Genomic DNA, 26643 nt, shown 5'->3' with positions numbered 1-26643 from the left:
TGGAGATTTGTCTAAGACCTAGGGCAATAAATAACATTCTAAGTCCCTGCCTCCCCGTCATCCTTAATCTCCACATGCTATTGGTATCCATTCCTACTAGAAGCATTTTTTTTTTTAACTTTGATTGATTTATGCAATGGATTTTAAAAGATCCTTGTTGGTAGGGATAATTAATATCTTTTTGCCTTTACCTGGGAAGGATAACTGTATTCCTAGACAGTCATGCCTCAGGGCTTCACTGAGAGTCTATCTTCTCACAAGTTTTAGAAGCTGACTTAAATGACAAAATTCTCTGAAGGCTCCATTACTACAATATGTGGATGATTTGCTTTTTTGCTTGCCCTTCCAATGCTCCTCACAAAAAGAGAGTGTTTATGTGTTGAAAATCTTAGCCATTGAAGGACATAGGGTCTCAAAGGAAAAATTACAATTTTTCCAAACTGAGGTTTGATATTTTAGGACATTTAATCTCATAACAGGGACTGTACCTAGTTTAAAGGTTTCAAGACATTTTCAACTTTCCAAACCCTAAAGGCAAATGTCACTTACAGGGTTTTTTTTGGGCTAGCTGGCTATTGTCATAATTGGACCCCAAATTTCTCCTTATTGGTTCATTAAGGAGTATACCCCATTGTTTGGGATGACCAAGATAGTTTGATCTTTAAGACCTTGAAGGAAAGCTTAATAAATCCCCCTGCCCTTGGATACACAAATTATCAGCTACCCTCTTTCCTTTTTATATATGAGAGAGAAGGGAATGCCCTTAAAGTACTTACCCAAAAACGCAGGGGCTATCACTGACATCTGAGTTACCACACCCAAAAATTAGATTCATTTCCCTGAAGACACCCACCACACCTTACTTACCTACTACTGCCGCTTTAGTTAAAGCTACCAAAGAGATAGTTATGGGATCCTCTTTGACCATCTTTGTACCCCAGTCTGTCAGGACACTCTCACATTCACACCACACTTAACACCTTTCAGCAAACTATCTCACCTCCTGTGAAATCCTCATATGCACTGTCCCCCATATCACTCTTGTTCAAAAAGCAGAAGTTTTAAATTTCAATTAAAAAGTTTTTCTTTTCTAGTACATGCTTTTTATATTCTAAGAAATCTCCACCGATCTTATCGTCATAGGTTCCCTATTTTTTTCCTTGGAATTCTGTAGTTCTTGCTCTCATGTTTACATCTATGATCAATTTTGAGTCAATTTCTTATTCTGACTTCTCCTTTGTCTGGTATTAAGAAGCCACTGTAGCTTTCCTTTTATTAATGTTTGCATGGTATATCCTTTTCTATCCATTTACTTTTAATCTGCTTTATATTTAAAATAGTTTTCCTTCGGACAGCATATGGTTGGGTCTTGCCTCTTTCCCCTGAGAATCTCTGCCTTTCAATTGAGATATTCAGATCATTTATATTTAATGTAATTGCTGATATGGTTGGATTTAAATCTACCATCTTGCTAGTTGTTTCTAGATTTTTTTATTTTTCTCTTTAGTTTTTTGTTCCTTTTTTCTTCTTTCTTGCTGTCTTTTGGATTAAGTGTTTTTATAATTACATTTTATCTCTACTATTAGTTTGCTAATTTTACCTGTTTTTTCTTTAGTTGTTGCTCTAGGGTTTACAATGCACTTCTTTAACTTGTGTAAAGTCTACCTTCAAATAATATATAATATCATATATATAATATGATAGTTATATATATAATATAATATGATGTCATATGTGTTATATAATATATATAATAATGTACTTCTTTAAATTCTATAAAGTCTGCCTTTAGATAATGTGATAACAAATTGTGGTGTAAGAACATATATTGCAGCATATGTTTCCATTTCTTCCCTCCCATCCTCTTACTAATGCTGTCATGTATTTGACTTTTAATAACACTCTAATATGTTAGTATTTTTTGCTTTAAACAGCCAATTGTTTTTTAAGGAGATTTTTAAAAGAAGAACAGGGTCTTAAATTTACCCTCATATTTACCATTTTCAGTTCTCTTTATTCCTTCATGTCAATCTAGATTTCCAGTACTTGTCTGGCTGAATAACTTTCTTTAACATTTCTTATTTTGCACACTACTGGCAATGATTCCTCTCAGCTTTTTTCTGATTGTTTTTCTTTTAGCCTTTTTTTTTTGGAAAGGTATTTTTGCTGGGTATAGAGCTTTGTGTTGACAAATTTTCCTTTTCTTTGAATGCTTTAAAAATATCACTCTTTGTCCACTGACTCCCAGTTTTTTTATATCTCTTAGCAGTCACTTCAAATTTCCCTCTTCCCCCAGCCCCTGGCAACCGTTAATCTTTTTGATGTACAAGTTTGCCTCTTCTAGACATTTCATATAAATGGAATCATACAATATGTGGTCTTTTGTGTTAAATATATGGTCTTAGCATAATGTTTTCAAGGTTTATCCATGTTGTAACATTTAGCAGGACTTCATTCCTTTTTATGGCAGAATAATGTTCCATTGCATGGGTATGCCATATATTGTTTATTCATTCATCCATCAATAAACACTTGGGTTGTTTTTTGCTATTATGAATAGTGCTACTGTGAACAATCCTATACAAATATTTGCATGAACATATGTTGAACTTTATGAGAAACTACCAAACTTTTTCACAGGCTGCTACATTTCACATTCCCACTGATATTGTATAAGGGTTCCAATTGCTTCACATTCTCACCATCATTTATTGTTTTTTGTTTTTAATAGCCGATTCATGATCATTTTAAAGTCCATTATTTGGGTGATCTCCATGTCTTTTCTAGTCATTGCCTTATTTCTTGACAATTTGTTTTTTTCTTGCTTGTGTGCGTCTCTTTTTTTTTTTTTTTCTTTTTTTACTTTTTTTTTTAATTGAATTCTGGGTATTGTATGTAGAAGAATAGTAGATACTGAGGTAAAAAATATTTATTCCTGGAAGTGGACACATCTCTGCTTCTATCAGACTGTTAGTGTTAAGGATTGAATAGTCTAATCAGTAGGTGAGCTGGCTTAGGTTTTGTTGTTGCTATGGTTACCTTTAGTACACTACAGACTTGAAATTCTTCAGCGGTGGGCTGTTAATATCTTGTGCTTAGTATTGCGCCTGGTATGCTGAAGAGTTTTCCTCATTGTTCCTCCTCCACTGTCAACTTTTAGCAGGCCCTGCTTACCTATGCCAAATAAAGGATTTCATGACACTGTCTTCCTCTTTCAGCCATTGATGCTTTTCACTCAAGGTGAGAATCATGGTGGAAGCAGGGGGTCATTCTCCTCCATGATGGTTTGTTTGTTTTTCAAATGCATATATCTGTGCATAATCACCACCCACAAAGTTCTCCTGTTGTCCTTCCCAGTCCGTATCCCCCTCAAAAGATAACCAGTATTGTGATTTCTACCATTTTAGACTTGTTTTGCCTGTTTTTAAATTATGTGTAAGTGAAATTATAATAGTCTCCTTCTGTTTCAGGCTTCTGTCACTAAACAGTTCTGAGATGCTTCCATTATCGTTGCATGTACCAGTCGTATATGGTTTTTTATTGCCATGTAGAATTGCAGTGTATTAATATACCACGGTCGATCAGTAAAGACTATTTAAGCAATTGGATACGTGTCTAATTATCTAATTAACCATCTTGTAATTTTCTTAAAAACTTGTAATTACCCTAAAAGTAACATGCCAACGTTGGCCTTGTTGCTCAGGCCAGAAACCTAAGAATCATCCATCTTTGTCACCTCTCCCCATACCCTACTTGCAGTCTAATCAGGAAATTCTGTTTATTCCTCTTTCATAATTGTGGCCTGTATCCAGCCATTTCTCTCTTTTATATCTGCTGCCCAGAATTTTGCACAAACCTTTCACTTACTTCCATTCTTCCCCCAAGGTCTATGCTCTAGGCAGCAGCCAGAGGAATCCCTCCACAAACATCTCTCACCTGCTCTCAACTGGCTTTCCTTCTCACTTAAGAATAAAATATACGGGTGCCTAGGTGGCTCCTTCAGTTAAGCATCTGATTTCGGCTCGGGTCATGACCTCACAGTTCATGAGGTCAAGCCCTGTGTTGGGCTCTGTGCTGACAGCTCAGAGCCTGGAGCCTGCTTTGGATTCTCCCCCCCCCCCAACCCCCCACCCCCGCCTCTCTCTCTCTCTCTCTCTCTCTCTCTCTTTCAGAATAAATAAATGTTAAAGATAAATAAATAAAATTGAATGTTCCGACCGTGGCCCTGCAAAGCCCTTATTTGTCTCCAGCTACCTCTTTAACCTTATTTCCTGTACCACTTTCCTTCTCTGACTCATCTTCAGCTGCTGTGGACCACTTGCTGTTTCTCTCTGCCCAGGAGGCTTTTAGCCCACACCCTCATTTCCTTCTGGTCTCAGCTGAAATGTCACCTCATGGGAGAGATTTTCCTTTATTTATTTTTTGAAGTTTATTTATTTATTTTGAGCAGGGGATGAACAGGGGAAGGGCAGAGAGAGAGAGAATCCCAAACAGGTTCTGTGCTGTCAGTGCAGAGCCTGAAGCTCCAGGGCTCGGTCTCACTGAGTGTGAGATCATGACCTGGGCTAAAACCAAGAGTCAGACCCTTGACTGACTGGGCCACCCAGGCACCCCGAGATTTTCCTTTAATGACTAAATCCAAAAGGCTTGTCCTGCCTCATTGTTATGGCCTTAACCAGTATTATTTTTCATACCACTTTGACTTTTCATTATTATAATTAGTTATTTGTCTAATAGCTGTCTGTTACCCCACTGGCCTCAATGAAAGCTAGGACTTTGCCTGTGTTCTTTGCTGAATCCAGTGTGTTCTAGGCCTGTCATTCCCATCCTTCAAGATTTGGTTTTGAATTATTGAAAAGGGTCATTCTTTAGGACTTCTGAGCAGATTTAATGTTGATATTGCTTATCAATTTCTAACTATAACATAATATGCAAGTGGCTGGTTCTCAGATGTTAACATCATTCTGTTATGGCCTCTAGGCATTGGTTCTTTTTATCCCCCACCTTTTTTTGCAGTTATTAAAGAGAATGCATGTGCTTAATTTTTAAAAACGTCTATTCAGACTTATAAAAAGAAGTAGTAAACATATAGTACCAACTCAAAATTTTGGATTATTCCACACTGCTACTAACTGTTCCAAATTAAGACATCTGGTGACTGGGGAAGTTTGGTTTCTGTCTCTATTTGGTTAACCAGCTGGTTGTTCTGGAAAGGCAAACACAGTTAATTGTTCTTGTTGAAAGAAGCAGGGCGTTCATAGATTTACTTCAAAGCGTGACTTTTCGGTGGAAGATTTACTTGAGAAATTAGACAGCGCAGGATGTTACTGAGAAAAATGTCTTTGTTTTTAAAAAGATACTTGAATGTTATATCTGGAACTTGATACTTGAATGTTGTATCCCCGACTGCATGAGAAAGTGTGTGTGTCATTCCCTCCTCCCCCTCCCCCTTTTCCTTGGTAACAGATTCCTGCACTTTAAAAACTCTGCTTTCTCTACGAATTTTAGTGTATTTAATGCATGAGATGCCATATGTTGTTGCAGCCAGTATCTTTGAACATTCCTGTGAATAAGAATAGCATATTCAGACTCACTAAGCAGGATTAATTTACAAAGACATTTAGTCTCAGTCATTAATGAATATGATATTTAAAATTACATCGAAGTTGTAGCAGATGTCAGTTTAGCATACCTTCCACTCAATATTCAGCACTTCTTCCCAATTGAAAACAAATGGCTCTTTGGCAAATTGTTTCAAAGCCAGTTCTGTGTTAGTTTAAAATACACACACAAATTTGTCTAAATTTTTGACATAAACATTTTCTGAGAGATGTTCTGAAGTTAAACCAATGCATACTTTTTATCCCAAGGTGTTGTTTCCTCTAAGACATACTGATACTGAATAGGAGTGACTGTTACTATTTCACTCTTCCTGGTTTTTCTGAAATAAATATTAATAACCAGCTTCCTAAGTTTTACTTGTGCAGTTTTGCTTCAGATAGGCTGACATTAGGGGCGCCTGGGTGGCTCAGTCGGTTAAGCGTCTGACTTCAGCTCAGGTCACGATCTCGCGGTCCATGAGTTTGAGCCCCACGTCGGGGTCTGGGCTGATGGCTCAGAGCCTGGAGCCTGCTTCCGATTCCGTGTCTCTCTCTCTCTTTCTGCCCCTCCCCCATTTATGCTCTGTCTTTCTCTGTCTCAAAAATAAATAAATGTTAAAAAAAATTTTTAACAGATATGCTGACATTAGATATGCTTGATAACTAATAAGCTTCTTTAATATCCAGCATAGAGATTTTTGTGGCTCCCATTAGATTTTTCTTTTTTTTTTATATGAAATTTATTGACAAATTGGTTTCCATACAACACCCAGTGCTCATCCCAAAAGGTGCCCTCCTCAATACCCATCACCCACCCTCTCCTCCCTCCCACCCCCCATCAACCCTCAGTTTGTTCTCAGTTTTTAACAGTCTCTTATAAGCTTTGGCTCTCTCGCACTCTAACCTCTTTTTTTTTTTTTTTCTTTCCTTCCCCTCCCCCATGGGTTCCTGTTAAGTTTCTCAGGATCCACATAAGAGTGAAACCATATGGTATCTGTCTTTTTCTGTATGGCTTATTTCACTTAGCATCACACTCTCCAGTTCCATCCACGTTGCTACAAAAGGCCATATTTCATTTTTTCTCATTGCCATGTAATATTCCATTGTGTATATAAACCACAATTTCTTTATCCATTCATCAGTTGATGGACATTTAGGCTCTTTCCATAATTTGGCTATTGTTGAGAGTGCTGCTATGAACATTGGGGTACAAGTGGCCCTATGCATCAGTACTCCTGTATCCCTTGGATAAATTCCTAGCAGTGCTATTGCTGGGTCATAGGGTAGGTCTATTTTCAATTTTCTGAGGAACCTCCACACTGCTTTCCAGAGTGGCTGCACCAGTTTGCATTCCCACCAACAGTGCAAGAGGGTTCCCGTTTCTCCACATCCTCTCCAGCATCTATAGTCTCCTGATTTGTTCATTTTGGCCACTCTGACTGGCGTGAGGTGATACCTGAGTGTGGTTTTGATTTGTATTTCCCTGATAAGGAGCGACGCTGAACATCTTTTCATGTGCCTGTTGGCCATCCGGATGTCTTCTTTAGAGAAGTGTCTATTCATGTTTTCTGCCCATTTCTTCACTGGGTTATTTGTTTTTCGGGTGTGGGGTTTGGTGAGCTCTTTATAGATTTTGGATACTAGCCCTTTGTCCGATATGTCATTTGCAAATATCTTTTCCCATTCCGTTGGTTGCCTTTGAGTTTTGTTGGTTGTTTCCTTTGCTGTGCAGAAGCTTTTTATCTTCATAAGGTCCCAGTAATTCACTTTTGCTTTTAATTCCCTTGCCTTTGGGGATGTGTCGAGTAAGAGATTGCTACGGCTGAGGTCAGAGAGGTCTTTTCCTGCGTTCTCCTCTAAGGTTTTGATGGTTTCCTGTCTCACATTCAGGTCCTTTATCCATTTTTACTTTATTTTTGTGAATGGTGTGAGAAAGTGGTCTAGTTTCAACCTTCTGCATGTTGCTGTCCAGTTCTCCCAGCACCATTTGTTAAAGAGGCTGTCTTTTTTCCATTGGATGTTCTTTCCTGCTTTGTCAAAGATGAGTTGGCCATATGTTTGTGGGTCTAGTTCTGGAGTTTCTATTCTATTCTATTGGTCTATGTGTCTGTTTTTGTGCCACCCATTAGATTTTTCATGTTTGCCATTAATATATGACAGTAGTAGCTACTCCTTCCAAGTACTCTATTAATATAGTCTGCCCCCTTTTTAAAAAATAACTATGATATATGCTTACTATACAGCTAACATCATCTACCCATATTGTTTTTAAGTTTATTTATTTTGAGAGAGAGAGAGAGAGCATGTGTGCATGCACGCACTAGTGGGGCAAGAGTAGAGAGAGGGGCAGAGCCAGCACAGAGCCCGACATGTGGCCCAAACCCACGAACCATGAAATCATGACCTAAGCCAAAGTCAGGAGGTAGACACTTAACCAACTGAGTCACCCAGCCGCCCCCACCCTTATTTTTTAAAAATATGATATGTACTTGGGATGCCTGGCTGCCTCAGTTGGTAAAGCATGTGACTCTTGGAGTTGTGTGTTCAAGCCCCACACTGGGCATAGAAATTACTAAATAAATAAATAAAAGCTGATGTATACTTTTTATACATATGTCTATGAATAATGCACATATATGTATAATGTTACATATCTGTAGGTGTGCCTTATTATAGGGGAAGTATAATATAGGAGTTAATACTGTGGGCTCTGGAACAAGAATGCTTGAGTTCAGAAACCAGCCTTACTGTATATTAGTTGTTCATTATTAAAAATTGTAGCAATATATGGGGTGCCTGGGTTGCTCAGTTGGTTGAGTGACCGACTTTGGCTCAGGTCATGATCTCACAGTTTGTGAGTTTGAGCCCCGTGTCAAGCCCTGTGCTGACAGCTCAGAGTTTGGAGCCTGCTTCGGATTCTGTGTCTCCCTCTGTCTCTGCCCCTCTCCTACTTGCGCTCTGTCTCAGTCTCTCTCTCAAAAATAAATGAACATTGGGGCGCCTGGGTGGCGTAGTCGGTTAAGCGTCCGACTTCAGCCAGGTCACGATCTCGCGGTCCATGAGTTCGAGCCCCGCATCGGGCTCTGAGCTGATGGCTCAGAGCCTGGAGCCTGTTTCCAATTCTGTGTCTCCCTCTCTCTCTGCCCCTCGCCTGTTCATGCTCTGTCTCTCTCTGTCCCAAAAATAAATAAACGTTAAAAAAAAAAATTAAAAAAAAAAAATAAATGAACATTAAAAAAAAATTTAGCAATATAGAAAAGTACTAGAAAGACAACACACACCCCCATGTGCGTGCACATGTACACATATGCACTCCAAATATTTGAAATACATTTTACGAACGTTATTCTGGAGATCTTTCTGCACATATATACAGATAGAGTGAGCAGAAATGTGCATAGGAATGATTTTATTAAAATGGGATGGTATATTATACATTTTCTCTAAGTAGTATTACATTTAATTTGGATTTAATAAAAAATAAATAAAATGTAAGTGCTGAAGTTCTGGTGTTTCTTTAGTATAAGAAATTAATTGCCCTTTTATTTTTAAGTTTATTTATTTTGAGAGAGAGAGAATCCCAAGCCGGCTCTGTGTTGTCAGCATGAGCCCAATGTGGGGCTCAGTCTCATAAACCACGAGATCATGACCTGAGCCGAAATCAGGAGTCGGTCGCTTAACCGACTGAGCCACCCAGGCGCCCTCCCCCCACTTTGGATTTAACCTAAAGAAAATGTGAATAGTATTATGAGGTTGGGGTCATTTTGTTTTTCAGTTTTTTAAACTGTATGTTTCAGATATCTACACAACTGATGGATATACTCAGACGTAGGTTTTTCTGGTGAGCAGGTAGCCTTTCATGTGATGACTGGAGGGCTCAGACCCTTTCATTTTATGGCTCAACCAGAGGGCTCTGAAGTCCTCTGCATCCAGCCAGCAGTTAGGTGAAGAGAAGGTGAAGACACACCACTTCCGGATCACCTGGCCCAAACATGACACGATGTACTTCCACTTGCAAAAACTAGTCATTGGGACTGAGGCAAACCTTGGGGGCCCTGGTCTCTGTTTTCTCCTCTGAGATCCGTACCAAGTCCTGGGTATATCCCACTCCTATGAGCTGCTTCTCATTTCCTACAAGTAGCATAGACTTTAGAAATACAGTAAGCCCTAGCAGCCCTCTTTGCTGAGCTCCTGTGGTTTAGTAAGTAAGGGTATTTACTTCTTAGAGTGTTTCTGAGGTTGCCTACCTTCCTCCTCAATTGACTTCTTTCCAAATCTGGGAGTGTTAGATTTTATATTTTATATTTTTATAATGAAAAGAGAGAGCTGACTGGGGGAGAGGTTGGTGGTGGCCTTCATGACTGGCCTGAGTTATCTCAGGTCTGGAATTGAGACGGACATAAGAGCTTTTTGGCATAGCAACATTCCTAGCATGTATGTATGCAAAATCCTTTCTTATTCCTCCAAACGTCCATGATGTGTATCAAGAACGTTTTTAAAAAGTGTTTTTTGAATAAGATTAGGTTTCTAGAAGAGTTGCAAAGATACTACAGTTTCTATATACCCTTCACCCTAATGTTAATGTTTCCAAACCAAATTTGCTAACATTTACCCAAACTAAGAAATTAACACTGGTACAATACTATTGACTAAACTATACAGTTTGTTTGGATTTCACCAGCTTTTCCACTAATATCCTTTTTCTGGTCAGTCCAGTCAAGGATACCACATCCACATTTAGTTGTCAAACCTCCTTAGTCTCCTCCGGCCTGTGACAGTCTCTCAGATCTTGCTTATTTTTCATGACCTTGAAACTTTTGAAGAGTACCAACCAGGTGTTTGTAAGATATCCCTGAATGTAGGTTTGTGTGATGCTTTCTCATGATTCCACCGGGGTGATGGATTAGGGGGAAGAATACCACAGAAGCGAAGGATCTTTCCCATCATGTCACACCAGGGGGCACGTGACATCAACACGATTTAACCTTCATCAGTTGGGTAAGGTGATATCTTCCAGGTTCCTCTACTTAAAGTTACTATTTTTTACTCTTTTCATACTCTATTCTTTGAAGCAAGTAATTAAGACTAGTCTGTACTGGAGGGGAGGAGAATTAAGCTCCACCTCCTGGAGGAGGTATATCTCCTTAAATTACTTAGAATTCTTCCCTTGTTTTAAAAAAAATTTTTTTTAACGTTTTATTCATTTTTGAGAAAAGGAGAGACAGAGCATGAACAGGGGAGGGTCAGAGAGAGAGGGAGACACAGAATCTGAAACAGGCTCCAGGCTCTGAGCTGTCAGCACAGAGCCCGACGTGGGGCTCGAAATCACGGACCTCGAGATCATGACCTGAGCCGAAGTCGGATGCTTAACCGACTGAGCCACCCAGGCGCCCCTCTTCCCTTGTTTATTTACTTATATAGGCGTTTATTTTTATCCGTATGGATTCATGAGTATTTTATTCTTGAGATTATAATCCAATGTAACTGTTATTTTGCTGTTCAAATTAGTCTAGTGTGACCAGTGGGAGACCTTGGCTCTTGTGCCTTATTTATTTATTTATTTATTTATTTACTTACTTACTTACTTACTTACTTATGTATTTAGCACTACTTTACTTTCTGGCATTATTTGATGCTCTCTGCTGATCTTGAATTTTCCCTGCCCCAGACCTAGAATCAGCCATTTGTTCAAGGAGCTCAAAGGGTATTTTTATTTTTTTCAACTTTTTTTTTTGTTTATTTATTTTTGGGACAGAGAGAGACAGAGCACGAACGGGGGAGGGGCAGAGAGGGAGGGAGACACAGAATCGGAAACAGGCTGCAGGCTCCGAGCCATCAGCCCAGAGCCTGACACGGGGCTCGAACTCCCGGACCGCGAGATCGCGACCTGGCTGAAGTCGGACGCTTAACCGACTGCGCCACCCAGGCGCCCCTCAAAGGGTATTTTTAATAGGTTAGATCTTAAGCTTTTCTGACTAGTACCTAACTAAAAGATAAACTTATAGCAGTGAAACTGTATCGTCTTATAAAACATGTTGAAGTTTATTTGCTCTTTACAAGTGTATTTTTCATTATAAGATAAAAAATAAAATCTTAAAAAGCACCAGCTCAGTTTGATATGTTAGTAATTTATTCAGATTTGAGAATTATTTGTTTGATACTAGTGTTCATGAAATTTTGCATATTGATTCATTTTTTAAAAAAAGTTTTAATATAAAAGTAACTGAGACTGCTTACCTATTTTAAAAGCTTTAAGAATTATAAATTTTTAAAATTTGAATGTAAAATGAAATAAAATGAATGCAAAGCACATGAAAGTTCATTGGAAGAAAAGAAATTAACATTTGTTGCTTATTTTCTTAATGCCAAGAATTGTGCCCTCTAATACTTCTGCGTTCCTGTATTCTGTGATTACCCCTGTTCTTATACTATATTGTAATTGTTTACTGTTCAGTCTCCTAACTTCTTAAAGACAGCAAATATGTTTTTGATCTGAATCTCCAGCATTTAGCATAGTACTTAGCCATAATAGGTACTCAATATTGAGAGTGTCCATTTTTATCTCCACGTTATTTATTTTTTTTTTTTTATTTAAGTGATCTCTGTATCCAACATTAGGCTTGAACTTACGACCCCAAGATCAAGAGCTGCATGCTCTTCTGACAGCCAGCCAAGCACTGCTTTATCCCTACTTAAAGATGGGGAAACTGAGGCTTAGAGAGTTCAGGTAATTTGTACTATGATGACTTCGCTAGTTTGTGGCAGAACAAGAGCATGAAATTAGGATCTTTGATTCTTTTTTTATTTTATTTTTTTTAAGTTTGTTTATTTTAAGAGTGAGAGAGACAGGTGGGGACAGAGAGGGAGGGATGGAGGGAGGGAGAGAGAGAGACAGACAGAGAGAGAGAGAGAAAGAGAATTCCAAGCAGGCTCTGCACTAACAGTGCAGTGATGCAGGGCTCGAACCCATAAACTGTGAGATTATGACCTGAGCTAAAACCAAGAATTGAATGCTCAACTGACTGAGCCACCGGGTGCCCCTGATTCTTTTTTTTTTTTTTTCCCTTCTAATTTTTAATTTTTTTTTTTTTTTTTTTTTTTTTGAGAGGGAGGGATAGAGAATCTGAAGCAGGCTCTGTGCTCAGCGGGGCTTGATTTCATGACTGTGAAATCATGACCTGAGCTGAAATTAAAAGTCAGACGCTTAACTGACTGAGCCACCCAGGCACCCCAAAATGTTTGATTCTTTTTTTTTTTAATATTTATTTATTTAAGGGGGGGCGGGGGAGGGGCAGAGAGAGAGAGGTAGACACAGAATCTGAAGCAGGCTCCAGGCTCTGGGCTGTCCGCACAGAGCCTGACGTGGGACTCGAACTCATGAGCTGTGAGATCATGACCTGAGCCGAAGTCAGATGCTTAACTGACTGAGCCCCCCAGGATGTTTAATTCTTAAGCCTATTGCTTTTTCTGTTGTACCACACTCACAGTTTTTTGATAAGCTGAAAATAACTTCACTGCATTATTTTCAAATTGATAATCTCTGAAAGTATTCAGAAGAAACTGGCAATATTTGTTGCCTCCAGGGAGAGGAAAGGGGCTTGAGGACAAGCCAAGACATTAGTTTTGGAACCTTTTGAATTTTAAACCATATGACTATTTTAGATATTAAAAAAATATAAATACATTTAAAAAAATATACGGAAACTTACCAGATGGAGTTTTATGTTGTTTTTAAACATTGTATCATTTCAATGGTTGTTTTTTTATTTTGTAGAGCAAATATAGATTTGTTCTGTATTAATGGTAGGATCCCTGATTCTAAAGATATCTTTTATAGAGTCTTCTGGGAAGTTTTTTGTGTATTTTATTTTTACCCTTTATTTTTGGACAAGAAATTTGAAAGATGGGGTGTGGGAGAGGATAGATGTTTTAAAGGGAACAGAAGATCAAGGTCCCTCTGTTCAGTGTGAATGAAATTTGACTTCTTAAAATATGTTCCCTAAATCTTCCTTTATAGGAGCCTCTTACCTTAAGTGAGTACTCGGTGATACACCCAAGACTTTATTTGATTATATTTAATTAGTTAGAGTGGTTCCGGCTGCATTAATAAAAACTCTGCTACAAACTGACTTAAATAGAAAATGTAGAATCTCATTAACATGGACTAATGGAAGAAAAGTTCTTCCCATCAGTTGAATTGGGTTCACTTTAGAATTAGTGTTGCACGTCTGAACAAATTATAGTTGGAAGGAGGATACTGAATAGATTGGCAAGAATATAAGTTTCTGAACCAAGGATAGAATTAAAAGGATAGAATTACTGATTTAAAAGGATAGAATTACTGTGATTGGTTTAGGCTAATCAGGATCTGCCCCTGGAGCTAGGGTCAAGTCTTCAAACCATGTTGATGCCACATGGAGGAGGGAGAGAAGGATGAGTTGGAGAGGTTCCATCATACTGTCCACTAGAGCTCCTTAACTGCCTTTCAAATAATATATGATGTATAAGGGACCCTCCAATCCTAATCACAACTTTTGAGGAATGTAATTGTTCATGCTGGCTGATGGGTGCATATTCTCTACTCCATACAAATTCCATAATAAGAAGTTTAAAAAGAAAGAAAAGGGGGGACACACAAAAATAATGAGTAAGTGATGGTTGCTTATTGTAATATTTTTCCAGGCCAGTATGTGTTTTTTTAATCCTCCTGCTCCCTTTCTTTCTCCGCTGCTTATATGTGGGGTTAACATGTAATTCCCCCTCTCAAAGGCTAATAGGCATGTTCCTTAATTATAGTTGACATTAATGCTTCAGTACTTACATTGAAGAGCAACAGCATAGTATTAGAGTGAGCACAGGTTCTCAGGTTTTTGAAGTTACAACTTGGGTTTCGAACTGAACTCCCCCCACATCCTCACCTTAGTGGCTGTGAGAGCATTGACAAGTACTCAGTCCCTCGGAGCTTTAATTTCCTCTGTGAAATGGGGATAATGAGTTCCTGGGTGGCTCAGCTGCTTAAGCGTCTGACTTCGGCTCAGGCCATGATTTTCATGGTTCGTGAGCTGGAGCCTCGCCATCGGGCTCTCTGCTGACAGCACAGAGCCCGCTTCAGGTCCTCTGTCTCCCTCCCTCAAAAATAAGTAAACATTTTTAAAAAATGAGGATAATAATCCCTATCCTGTAAGGTTAAATGATTATGATTAAAAAAAACAAAAAACTAGTAAGTTGGTAGCACAGAGCCCAGCATTCGTTGAACTCTAGTTATGATTATTTTCTTCTCTGTGAGGCTCAGTTATCCTTGCCTAATTTGATAAATGCAGTATAGCATTGTAGTTAAATTGTAAGTGTAGATTGTGAACTTATTAATGCCCATTCCTGAATGCCTTTTCCCCATGAAACTTTTCCCTACATTTGGGACATTTGCCGGACCTCTGCATCCCAGTCATCATAGCTAATTCCTTATAGTAAGTGGGCAATACTAAGTTTCAGCTGTGGGGAATTAAGTTTTTCTGACTCAAGTCTGATAAATTGTCTCAAAAGAAAACTAGTCTTATGTCCAACATATACTTCCCATACAACTGTTACTCTTCAGTAGTAAAAGTATAAAAGTATATATGCTTATGCTGTCAAATCTTTCACGTATGGTGAACATTCATACCTGCAAGATAGAAATACATGTATTTTTTTTTTTTAATGTTTATTTATCTTGAGAGAGAGACAGGGAGCACAAGCCAAGCTGGGAGGGCCAGAGAGAGAAAGAGAGAATCCCAAGCAGGCTCTGTGCTGTCAATGCGGAGCCTGATGCCAGGCTCAATCCCACGAACCGCGAGATCATGACCTGAGCCGAAATCAAGAGTTGGACGCTTAAACAACTGAGCCACCCAGGTGCCCCAGAAATATATGTATTTCTAAGGATACCTCCATTTCTGATTTCATGCAAAATAATATGCAGAAGACCTTTGGTATAGTGCCTTTCATAGTCAATAGTTTCTTTTCTTTCTTTTTTTTTGTAGTTTTATGGTTTTATTAACACAAATATGATATGCACATAAGCTGTCTATTCATTTTCTTCGCTGCACAGTCTGGCATTGGGATTCGTGACTCTGATGGCCAGCTGAGCTGCTCTTTCCACAATGGCTTTATGGTTCTTGGAGGAGACCTTGTGAACAGTCTCTGCACAGTAAGACTTACTGCACATCAGCAGCACCTCAAGCTCCTTGACATTGTGGACTAGGAACTTCCGGAAGCCACGGGGCAGCATGTGCTTTGTCTTCTTGTTGCTCCCGTAATCAACGTTGGGCATCAAGATCTGGCCGTTGAGTCTTCTGCGCACTCTATTGTCAATGCCTCTGGGTTTCCACCGGTTGCGCTTGATTTTGACATGTCGGTCTGACTGGTGCCGGATGAACTTCTTGGTCCTCTTTTGAGCAATCTTGGGCTTCAACCAGAGGTCCGAGGACAGCCATGATGCCAAGTTACAGATGGCTGCCACCCCATAGTCAATAGTTTAAGAGATGTGAAATATATGTTATTTTCTTTTTTTTGCTTTTTATTTAAGTGGAAAAGAAAGCTACTTCCTCTTCCATTATAGAAATATTTAAGCTAGGCTGTCCTTCAGATTTCATACTTAAACTTAGCCAGCTTAGAATAAGAGCAATACCTAGTTGCAGCTAGATACGTTTGGGATGCACTTCATATACAGAAAGAACATTTTATTGGTTTTATTTTAATAGGAAATAAAGTGAAATAGTATTTCAATTGATTAAAGAACTTAAATCTTATTAAGACACAAGTGATGAGGAATTCATACTTATGTTTAGGGATTTTGCTATTAAGTAAACAACTGTTAATTATCTCAGGACAATTTTTATTATTTTTTAATTTGAGAGAGAGAATCCCAAGAATCCCACAATCCTGGGATCATGACCTGAGCCGAAATCCAGGGTTGGACGCTCAACCGACTGAGCCACCCCAGTGCCCCTAAGGATAATTGTTGAGATAAGAGATTGGTCAGCACTTCCATCTAATGTGTTCCAAGATGGCAGTTCATCAAGAATTTAATATTCTCACCCCCTTAAAACTCGTCCTGAGATGTTTGTTTTGGGTCGTCTTTATAAACATCTTCCACCCTCTGCATCATATTGAGACATGAGAACTCTGTATCCCAGCAAGAACCACAACAGCAGTTTTGAGGTCCTGCCGTTTCCTGATCTGCACTAGGTGGTTCAAGATGAGATATTAGTAATTGTTCTACCTCCGTTCTCAGCATCCTTAGGCCCATATTTAAAGTGGCTATGATTGCTAGCTAACTGTAACAGGCAATCTTTGTAAAATGAAGAAAACTTCTTTTTAGCCACGCATAGCTTTAGACTTTACTAAACTTCCATTATCTGGATCTCTTCTTAGATTGTCTCACCTCACCTGTGTATGACTCCAGAGCTGGGGCAGTACCTCCCCCCTTCCCCCGCCTTTTTTGCACATTCCTTTTTCTTTGCTGTTCCCTTGTGGCTTATTTTCATTTCTTTTCTCCTCCATGTTCTTTAGTACGCTTGTCTGTCCCCTTCTTTTTGCACCCCTTTCCACTTGGGTATGTGTATGTATGTATGTTGACATAAGAAAGGCTCACGCGGCTCTCACTAGCCTGTTGAAATCTAGAATGCTAATCTTCCTTTTATGCATCTAACAGAAACAAATAGAGAAAAATTATGGTTAATCTTGTGTGTTCTTTTCATATGTTTTTGTTAGATTGAATCATATGAGGTTGTCAATATTGTTTTGATCTACAGAAATAGATTTAATTTAATACTTCCCTAAGCATCCTGCTGCCCAAAAGTAGGATTTGGAAATTGTTTGGATGAGAGGCCTGAGCAAGGAGAATTAGATATTGCAGAGGTTCTGGCTTAACTGAGTAGATGAGAATGCTGTCATGCTGTTAATACCATCGACCAAAGTGGAGACAATTGTGAAGTGTACATTGTGTTTGTTTTTAAGGGGAAGGCTTGGTGTGGTTGGGAGGGGGAGCATAAATAATCACTTTTATTTTGGGGTGTAGTGGGATACAGTAAGGAGAAATGGCCAGTAGACAGAAATATAGATTTGTAAATAGATGAGATCATTAACATGTAGTGGTGCTTGAAATGTGAATGTGACAGAAGTTACCCAGCGAGAGTATAGAGTGGGAAGAAAAGAGATCCTATGGCTTCTCTTCAGGACTGGGAAGTGGGTCAGGCAAAGAAACCTCAGATAAGGGCTATACGTAGAAGAAAAAGTATATATCATCTTAGAATGATTCGTTAGTATGTAAAATTAAGAATTAACTACCTAGCCTTGGAAGGTTATATTTCAAATATGACTCACTTGCATATGAATGTGTTAAAACATAAGTAGAGGTTTTCATGTTTCCCCATAAGAGATTGAATTATTTTACTGTTTGAATGAATATAAGCTCTATAGTTTGAGATTGTTGTAAGATATACCTACCTTACTTCTAATATCTTTCTTCTTCCTTCTCCTCCCTCCCTTTTTCTTCCTTTCTTCCTCTTCCTTCCTTCTTTCCTTCCTCCCTCCCTCCCTCCCTCCCTCCATTCCTTCCTTGCTTCTATCCTTATTTGAACAGTGTATCATGTGGACAACCACTGTGATTATTATCATTGCTACAGTCTTGAAGTGTTAAGTTTGCTGTAGTATTTAATCTGGGGCCCGCTCTGCCTGTCCGATCAACCCCCAGAATCCGTTGAATTAAAGCCACACAGGGAACTTTTCCAATGTGAAACAGACTCTCCAGGCAATGTACTGCAGGGAAGGAGTACAGCACTACTATTCTGCTTGAGAGCATGGTCATAGACCTACAAATTACTGTTAGCTAAAAGGCATGATAAACTTGGTTATTTAAAATTCTCATCAACCTTGGACACCTGGGTGGCTCAGTTGGTTGAGCATCTGACTCATGATTTTGGCTTAGATCATGATCCCAGGGTCATGGGATTGAACCCTGTGTTGGGCTCTGTGCTGAGCATGGAGCCTGCTTAAAATTAAAATTCTCTCTCTCTCTCTCTCTCTCCCTTCCCCCTCTGCCTGTCTTCCCTGCTTGTGCACTCTGTCTCTCTCTAAAATAAAAAAATAGCAGTGCTTGGGTGGCTCAGTCCATTGAGCAGCTAGCTGACTCTTGGTTTCAGCTCAGGTCATGATCTCACAGTTTGTAGGTTCGAGCCCTGCATCAGGCTCTGTACTGATAGCTCAGAGCCTGGAGCCTGCTTTGGATTCTGTGTCTCCCTCTCTCTCTCTCTCTGTCCCTCCCCTGCTCTCGTTCTGTCTCTCTCTCTCAAAAGTAAACATTAAGAAAGAAAGAAAGAAAGAAAGAAAGAAAGAAAGAAAGAAAGAGGAGGAAGAAAAAAATAGACAATCTAGCGTGGTCATGAAGAGCACAGTCCTTGGACAGAGTGCCTACGTCCACATTCCAGCTCCACCATTTACAAGCTACTACAGCCTGAGAAGTACTTCTCCAGAATTTCATACTGGGAACCCCTGTTGTATTGTTTCTTATTGTTGCTGTAACAGGTTACTACAAACTTGGTGGCTTGAAACAACACAAGTTTATTATATTATAATTCTGGGGTTCAGAAACCCAAATTAGATTTCACTGGGTGAAAATGGTGGTGTTAGCCAGGGCTGCATTTCCATCTGGAGGCTCTAAAGGGGAACAATTCTTGGCCTTTTCTAGGTTCTAGAGGCCACCCATTAATTTTTTTGTAAATGTTTATTTATTTTGAGGGGGAGGAGAGAGCAGCAGTGGGGCAGAGACTCCCAGACAGGTTCTGTACCGTCAGTGCAGAGCCCTACTCAGGGCGCCATCTCACAAACCGTGAGATCATGACCTGAGCTGAAACCAAGAGTTGGATGCTTAACTGAGTGAGCCAACCAGGCACCCTGAGTCCAGCCACTTCTTGACCTTCTTCACCCAAACCAGCAATGTATCTTTCTGTAGCTGTAACATAGCAACACCTATCTCTGATTCTCATCATGTTCTGCCTCCTCCATTTACTTTTTTTTTGTTTTTAATTTTAGAGGGGGGGAAGAGAGGGGGAGAGAGAGAGAGAGAGAGAGAGAGAGAGAGAGAGAGAGAGAATTTTAAGCAGGCTCCATGCTCAGCATGGAGCCCGACATGGGGCTTGATCCCACAACCCTGGAATCATTTCCTGAGCTGAAATCAAGAGTGGGACACTCAACCAGCTGGGCCACCCAGGTGGCTCCTTCTACTTTTAAGAACACTGGTGGGGAGCCTGAGTGGCTCAGGCGGTTAAGTGTCCAACTTTGGCTCAGGTCATGATCTCACAGTTTGTGGGTTTGAGCCCCACGTTGGGCTCTGTGCTGACAGCTCAGAGCCTGGAGCTGCTTCGAATTCTGTGTCTCCCTCTCCCTCTGCCCCTCCCCAGCTCTTGCTCTGTCTCTCTCACTTAAAAATAAGCATTAAAAAAAAAATTAAAAAAAAACAAACACCAGTGATTACATTGGCTCCACCTAGCTAATCCAGAATAATCTCCCTATTATAAGATCAGCTATAAGCACAACTCAGCACAGAAGCCAAATAATCCAAATGAAATGAGCAGAAGATCTGAATAGGCATTTTTGCAAAGAAGACGTACAGATGGCAAATGAATACAGGAAACGACGCTCAACATCACTAATCACCGGGAAATGCAAATCAAAACCACAACGAGATATCACCTTACACCTGTCAGAATGGCTAGAGTCAAAAAGACATGAAATAACAAGTGTTGGTAAGGATGTGGAGAAAAAGAAACTCTCATGCGCTTTTTTTTTTAATTTATTTTTTAAATAGAGATAGTATGTGCAGGCAGGGGAGGAGGGACAGAGAGAAGAGAGGTGAGAGGAGAGAATTTTAAGCAGGCTCCACACTCTGCACAGAGCCCAACTTGGGGCTTGATCCCAAAACCTGGGATCATGACCTGAGCCGAAATCAAGAGTCAGGCACTCAACCAACTGAATCACCCACATGTCTCCCTCACATACTGTTATCGGGGGGAATGAAACTGGTGCAGCCACTGTACAAGACAGTGTGGAGGTTCCTTTAAAAATGTAAAATAGGAATACCAAATGACCCAATAATTCTACTACTGGGTATTTACCCAAAGAAAATGAAAACACTCATTTAAAAAGATACATGCTCCCCTGTGTTTGTTGCAGCATCATTTATAATACTACCGAGCTACAAAAAAGGGAATGAGATCTTGTCATTCATGACAACATGGATGGATCCAGAGGCTATTATGCTAAGTGAAATAGGTCCAACAGAGAAAGACAGATACCATATGATTTCACGTATATGTGGAATTTTAAAAACAAAAAGCAGAAACAGATCCATAAATACACAGAACAAACTGATGGTTGCCAGAGGGGAGCGGTGGAGAGAGGTAGGCAAAATGGATAGAGGGGAGTGGGAGATACAGGCTTCCACTTACGGAATGAGTAAGTGACAGAGGTAAAAAAGCATGGGGAATATATATAGTCCATGGTATTGTAACAATGTATGGTGACAGATGGTAGCTACACTTGGGGTGAGCATAAGATACAGACTTGTGAGTCACTGTGTTGTACACCTGAAATTAATGTAACATTGTGTGCCAATTATACTTCACTAATTTAAAAAAGTTTTTTTTAAAGGTCAGCTGATTAGCTGCCTCAATTCCTCTTTGCCAGGAAACCTCTAACATTCACAGGTTCCAGGGATGAAGGCTTAGACATCTTTGGAGGACCACTTTTCTGCGTTCACAACTAGATTTAAATTCTAAAAGTTACACTAAGGCAGCTAGGGCCAGGAGAAGATGATCCCAAAGTGGAGAATGCTGAGAATTAGGAGTACGACCAATAATTGAGTTTAAGCTGAAAGGAACTGCTGAGCAACACCTATATAGGTTATAAAATTCTCTTACTGGCATAAAGCATATATGGTAGATTCAGTATTCAAGACCGATTGAATCAGAAGGAGGCAACTAAGTTTTAGCCATATCATGGCAGGGAAAGATTAAAATATTAGAATAGATTTTATTTTTTTTTCTTTTGTTTTGTGCCAGCTCTAAAAGGGAAATGTTCTTGATTTAATCATAATTTTGAGACGCTTTGGGTTTAATTTTAGTTTTTTGTATTTTTCTTACAGATTTGTACTGCACTTTGAGTGTTCCTCCTGACATGGAGAGGATTGAGGAACAATTCGCTAACCTGAACATTGTTAAACGTTCCTCGGGGACTACAGAGCCTACTTACCTGCTGGGCATAGATGCATCAAAAACCGTACAAGCAGAAAAAGAAAGCTTGATCGCTGTTTTATGTTCTAACGGATCAATCAGAATCTATGATAAAGAGAGGTTATACATACTACGAGAATTTCGTGGCTATCCTGGACTTCTCAATGGAGTCAAATTTGCAAATTCTTGTGACAATATATATTCATCATGTACTGACGGCACTGTAAAATGTTGGGACGCTCGATTAGCCAGTGAAAAACCTGTCCAGCTGTTCAAGGGTTACCCTTCCAATATTTTCATTAGTTTTGATATCAGCTGTAATGATCACGTCATTTGCGCTGGTACAGAAAAAGTTGATGATGATGCATTGCTGGTATTTTGGGATGCAAGAATTAATTCTCAGGATTTGTCTACTTCTAAAGACCCACTTGGAGCATATTCAGAGACACACAGTGATGACGTCACTCAAGTACGCTTCCATCCCAGCAATCCCAACATGGTGGTCTCCGGTTCAACTGATGGCCTGGTGAATGTATTTGATATTAGTATTGATAATGAAGAAGATGCACTGGTTACGACCTGTAACTCTGTTTCTTCCGTAAGCTGTATTGGTTGGTCTGGGAAGGACTATAAACAGATTTATTGCATGACACACGATGAAGGATTTTGTTGGTGGGATCTTAATCATCTGGATACTGATGAACCAATTACACGTTTGAACATCCAGGATGTCAGAGAAGTAATTAATGTGAAAGGAGGCATTTTGGACTATTTGGTTGGTGGCCTGTATCACGAAAAAATGGACAAATTGTTTGTTGTTGGGGGAACAAACACAGGAATTATTCACTTACTGAGCTGTACTACAGCAGGATTGATTCATGTGACCAGCCTTCACGGAGGGCATGCTGCTACAGTCCGTTCTTTCTGTTGGAATATGCAGGATGATTCTTTGCTAACCGGAGGGGAAGATGCACAGTTGTTACTTTGGAAACCTGGAGCATTAGACAAGACATTTACAAAGAAAGACAGCATGAAAATAGCATCCTCTGTGTACCAGCGAGTTCGAGTTCACAGTAATGATTCTTACAAGAAAAGGAAGAAGCAGTGATGTGATGTTGGGAGCTTCCTTGAAAGGTTTTATAGTCGCAAGTAATTATCTTTGTGTTCTACCTGTGACAGATCTGTTTAAAGCTCATATGTAAAAACAAGCCAGTTAGCAAACAATCCTGGAAAAACGCTGAAAATGGTTTAATTCAGGTCTTCATGTATTCTAAAATTATTTTTTTTAAAGCTGCCAGTTGAGTATATAATCAGTGAGTTGAAAGTAAAATTACATTCCTCATTTTTAAAACCCATCTGTTGAGTTAGTAAATGTTGGGTTTTAAGAAATAGCTTTGATAAGGACTTTTTAGAAGTAGATGGCTGATATGACTTTAAAAAATCAGGTGGTTTGAGCTATATTTTGTAAGCTCAGTTTTTTACATTTTAAATCATCTTCATTATTTATAAAACCAAATCAGACTGTTTTCTGTCAGAGCTCCTACTTGCTTAATACACATAGATTATGTTGGAGTATTTAAATGTAAATATTCTAATGATTCTAAATAGTACTAAGCTTTTTTAGAAATAAAGTGATTTGCGTCTATTTAAAAATATATATTTAGTAAATATTTGCATCTATATTTTAAAATGGTTAAATAGTAAGCAGGTATTTCATTGAGGAAAAAGAAATTATCTTGCAAAATTCATTTTGAGTCCGTGGAAATACAACAATGAAAGTATAATAGCAGAATGACTTTTTTATTTCAAAGTAGTCTAGTATTTTGTGATAAAATTTTCTTTCATAGTGCTTTATCCATATTTTTAAACATAAGAGCCCATGGGGAGTGGGGGCCATGCAAGAGGTGGCCGCCAGAGCTTAAAGGGGGACACCACCATAATCTAATTTAAACGTGAATTTTTGTTTACTGCTAATTTTTTCATCCTTCTACGTATTTTTCCAAGGTATCCTAATAAAAAGTTGGTCACTCTAAAGGTTTAGTATGTTCTTACGTTTAATTAAAAATAAAAATATCTTTTTATAGATAAAAATATTTATAAAAATATTTTAGAACGTTTTTATCTTTTGAACTAAAAATATGCTTGAAAAATACAAGCATTACTTTAGAACCTTTTACATTTCTCTTTAAATGTTAATAGTGACTTATCTCTGCAAGTAGCAGTGGGGGAACTTTTTATTCCATAGAACAATGCAACTTCTATTTAGGTATGATCTTGCTTAACTCACTTGAGACTGAACAATACGCATAGTTAAGTCACTCTTAAACATATTCAAAATGGCGTCTGGGTGGCTCAGTCGGTTGGACGGCCGACTGCGGCTCAGGTCATGATCTCGCGGTCTGTGGGTTCGGACCCCATGTTGGGCTCTGTGCTGGCCGCTCAGAGCCTGGAGCCTGCTTCCGATTCTGTATCTCCTTTTCTCTCTGCCCTTCCGCTGCTTGTTCTCTGTCTCTGTCTCTGTCTCCGTCTCTCGTTCTCTTTCAAATAATAAACATTTAAAAAAATTTTTAAAAACATATTCAAAACAGATAATTCTTATTTGGAAAAATTCAGCTCTTCTTGCTGTTGTTCAAACCATAACCCGGTGGTTAATTCTGGACTTTATTCTTTCCCCCTAACCAGTCAATCACCAAATCCTTGGCCATTCCACCTCCTAAAATCTGTCTTCTGTTCTTTTGCTGTTACCCCACCACTATCGCCTTAAGTAAGAGTTTCATCATTTCTCACCTAGATTACAGACCCTGTCTCTCCAGTTTGTTCTTCCCACTGTTTCTAGGCTGACCAGAGAAAACACAGATTTGATAATGCCTCATGCTGCTTAAAATCTTTGGTACATTTTGATCTTTTGATGGAGCAAGCACTATATAAAAATGAAAAACCATATTTCTAAGATACTTAGGATTTGAGACAGTGCTGACTATGTAAGTAGAAAAGCTGTATAAAAAGATTTGGAGACCTTGCATGTATAACACAACAGGAAATGAAACAGTTATCAAAACAGTATAAGCTTTCAAAAATATTTAAAATTTAAAAGTAATTAATAGGGGGCGCCCGGGTGGCTCAGTCGGTTGGGCGTCCGACTTCGGCTCAGGTCATGATCTCACGGTCGGTGAGTTCGAGCCCCGCGTCGGGCTGTGTGCCGACAGCTCGGAGCCTGGAGCCTGCTTCGGTTTCTGTGTCTCCCCCTCTCTCTGCCCCTCCCCTGCTCATGCTCTGTCTCTCTCTGTCTCAAAAATAAATAAAAACATTTAAAAAAATTTTTTAAAAAGTAATTAATAGGGTTGGAAGATGGAGATGAGGAAATGTCTTTGAAAGTAGACCCTCAAAGAGACAGCAAGTGAGAGAAAAGGCAAAAGCCACAGAAGGTAAATGTAGGGGTCTAATATCAGACTATCGGTGTTTACAATGTGGAAAAAACGTTTTTAAGGGAGTGGGAGGGCTTATTAAAACGAAATAATATTAGAGGCTATCCCCAGAACTTTGTCTGTAGATTAGAAGGCCAACAGAGTGTCAAATGTAACGAATGAAAAAGACCCACACCGAGGCATAGCACAGTGAAGTTTCAGAACTCCAAGAAGAAAGAGAAAATTGTAGAAGTTTCCAAAGGGAGGGGAGAAAAATACAATCATTAGGTACGAAGATAACATGTGCATTAGACTCTTCATTAGCAAATCTGGATGACACAAAATGCTGGATCAAAGTCTTCAAAGTCCTGAGGGTAGTTTCCTGCTATCTGAACTTACGCTCTCCAAACTCATGAATCAAGTAGATGACCGTAAATCTTTTTGAGACATCCCTTACTAAGTGAATGTTTCCTATTTCCTCTCTGAAACTCAGGAACCAAATTTACTTAGCTAACCAGAATATCCATGGCTAAACAGACTCACTGGCCACTGAGGAATTAAAAGATTTGGATTTCAGGAGGTACTTGCCTTTTCAACCTATAATTCTGTAGGTCAAATTGTCCTCACATGTGAGGTGTAAAACAATTTTTCTTAAACATTTATTTATTTTTGAGAGATAGGGCAAGACAGAGCATGAGTGGGGGAGGAGTGAAGAGAGGAGGCGGGGGCGGTGGGGGGGTGGACACAGAATCTGAAGCAGGCTCCAGGCTCTGTGCTGACAGCACAGAGCGGGGCTCAAACCCACGGACCATGAGATCATGACCTGAGACAAAGTCAGATGCTTAACCGACTGAGCCACCCAGGCGCCCCCTCACAGGTGAGGTTTAAAACACTTTCAGACATAAAAATTTCAGACTTTACTGTCTGTGGAGCTTTTTAAAAAGGATACTGAAAGATGTACTCCACAAAGGATAAGGGAGAAAATCAAGGAAGACAAGAGATACCAAGAATCAGGGCACCAACCCAACATAGTGGCAGGATAACAGCCTTATAGCAGGCCTGCAGCATTGAGTCCAGGTCGGAACAAGAGGACATAAGCTATCAGGAGGGAGATGTCCAGGGAGGAAAATAAACTTGACAGAGGTTTCCCAGTGCATTTGACCACGTGGAAAATGGTTATGTGCCTTAAACTCACCAATTGAAAGAAACCCTCATATTGAAAATGATTTAAAAATAAAAGTTTTTAAAAGATTAAAAAATAGAGGCTCCTGGGTGGCTCAGATGGTTAAGCATCTGACTCTTCAGGTCACGATCTCACGGTTGTGAGATCGAGCCCCATGTCGGGCTCTGTGCTGAGTGTGGAGCCTGCTTAAGACT

At 39.4% G+C, this 26643-nt stretch overlaps 1 protein-coding gene and 1 pseudogene across 2 annotated transcripts in view; one reads left to right on the top strand and one right to left on the bottom strand.

The window, feature by feature from the left end:
- Positions 1-23896, top strand: part of WDR89 (WD repeat domain 89) — a 43060-nt gene extending 19164 nt beyond the window's left edge. For both annotated transcript variants that reach the window (XM_043556320.1, XM_043556319.1), the window contains one exon: positions 21775-23896. In XM_043556320.1, the coding sequence (XP_043412255.1) occupies positions 21807-22970 (1164 nt within the window). In that variant the 5' untranslated portion in view covers positions 21775-21806 and the 3' untranslated portion in view covers positions 22971-23896. The remainder of the gene's footprint in view (positions 1-21774) is intronic.
- On the bottom strand, positions 15566-16090 carry LOC122469198 (annotated as a pseudogene).
- Positions 23897-26643: the final 2747 nt, after the last annotated feature.

This window comes from Prionailurus bengalensis, chromosome B3, assembly GCF_016509475.1.
Source record: "Prionailurus bengalensis isolate Pbe53 chromosome B3, Fcat_Pben_1.1_paternal_pri, whole genome shotgun sequence".
Lineage (NCBI taxonomy): Eukaryota > Metazoa > Chordata > Mammalia > Carnivora > Felidae > Prionailurus > Prionailurus bengalensis.
Note: the sequence above shows the minus strand (reverse complement) of the source record. Positions and strands in the feature narration are given on the sequence as shown.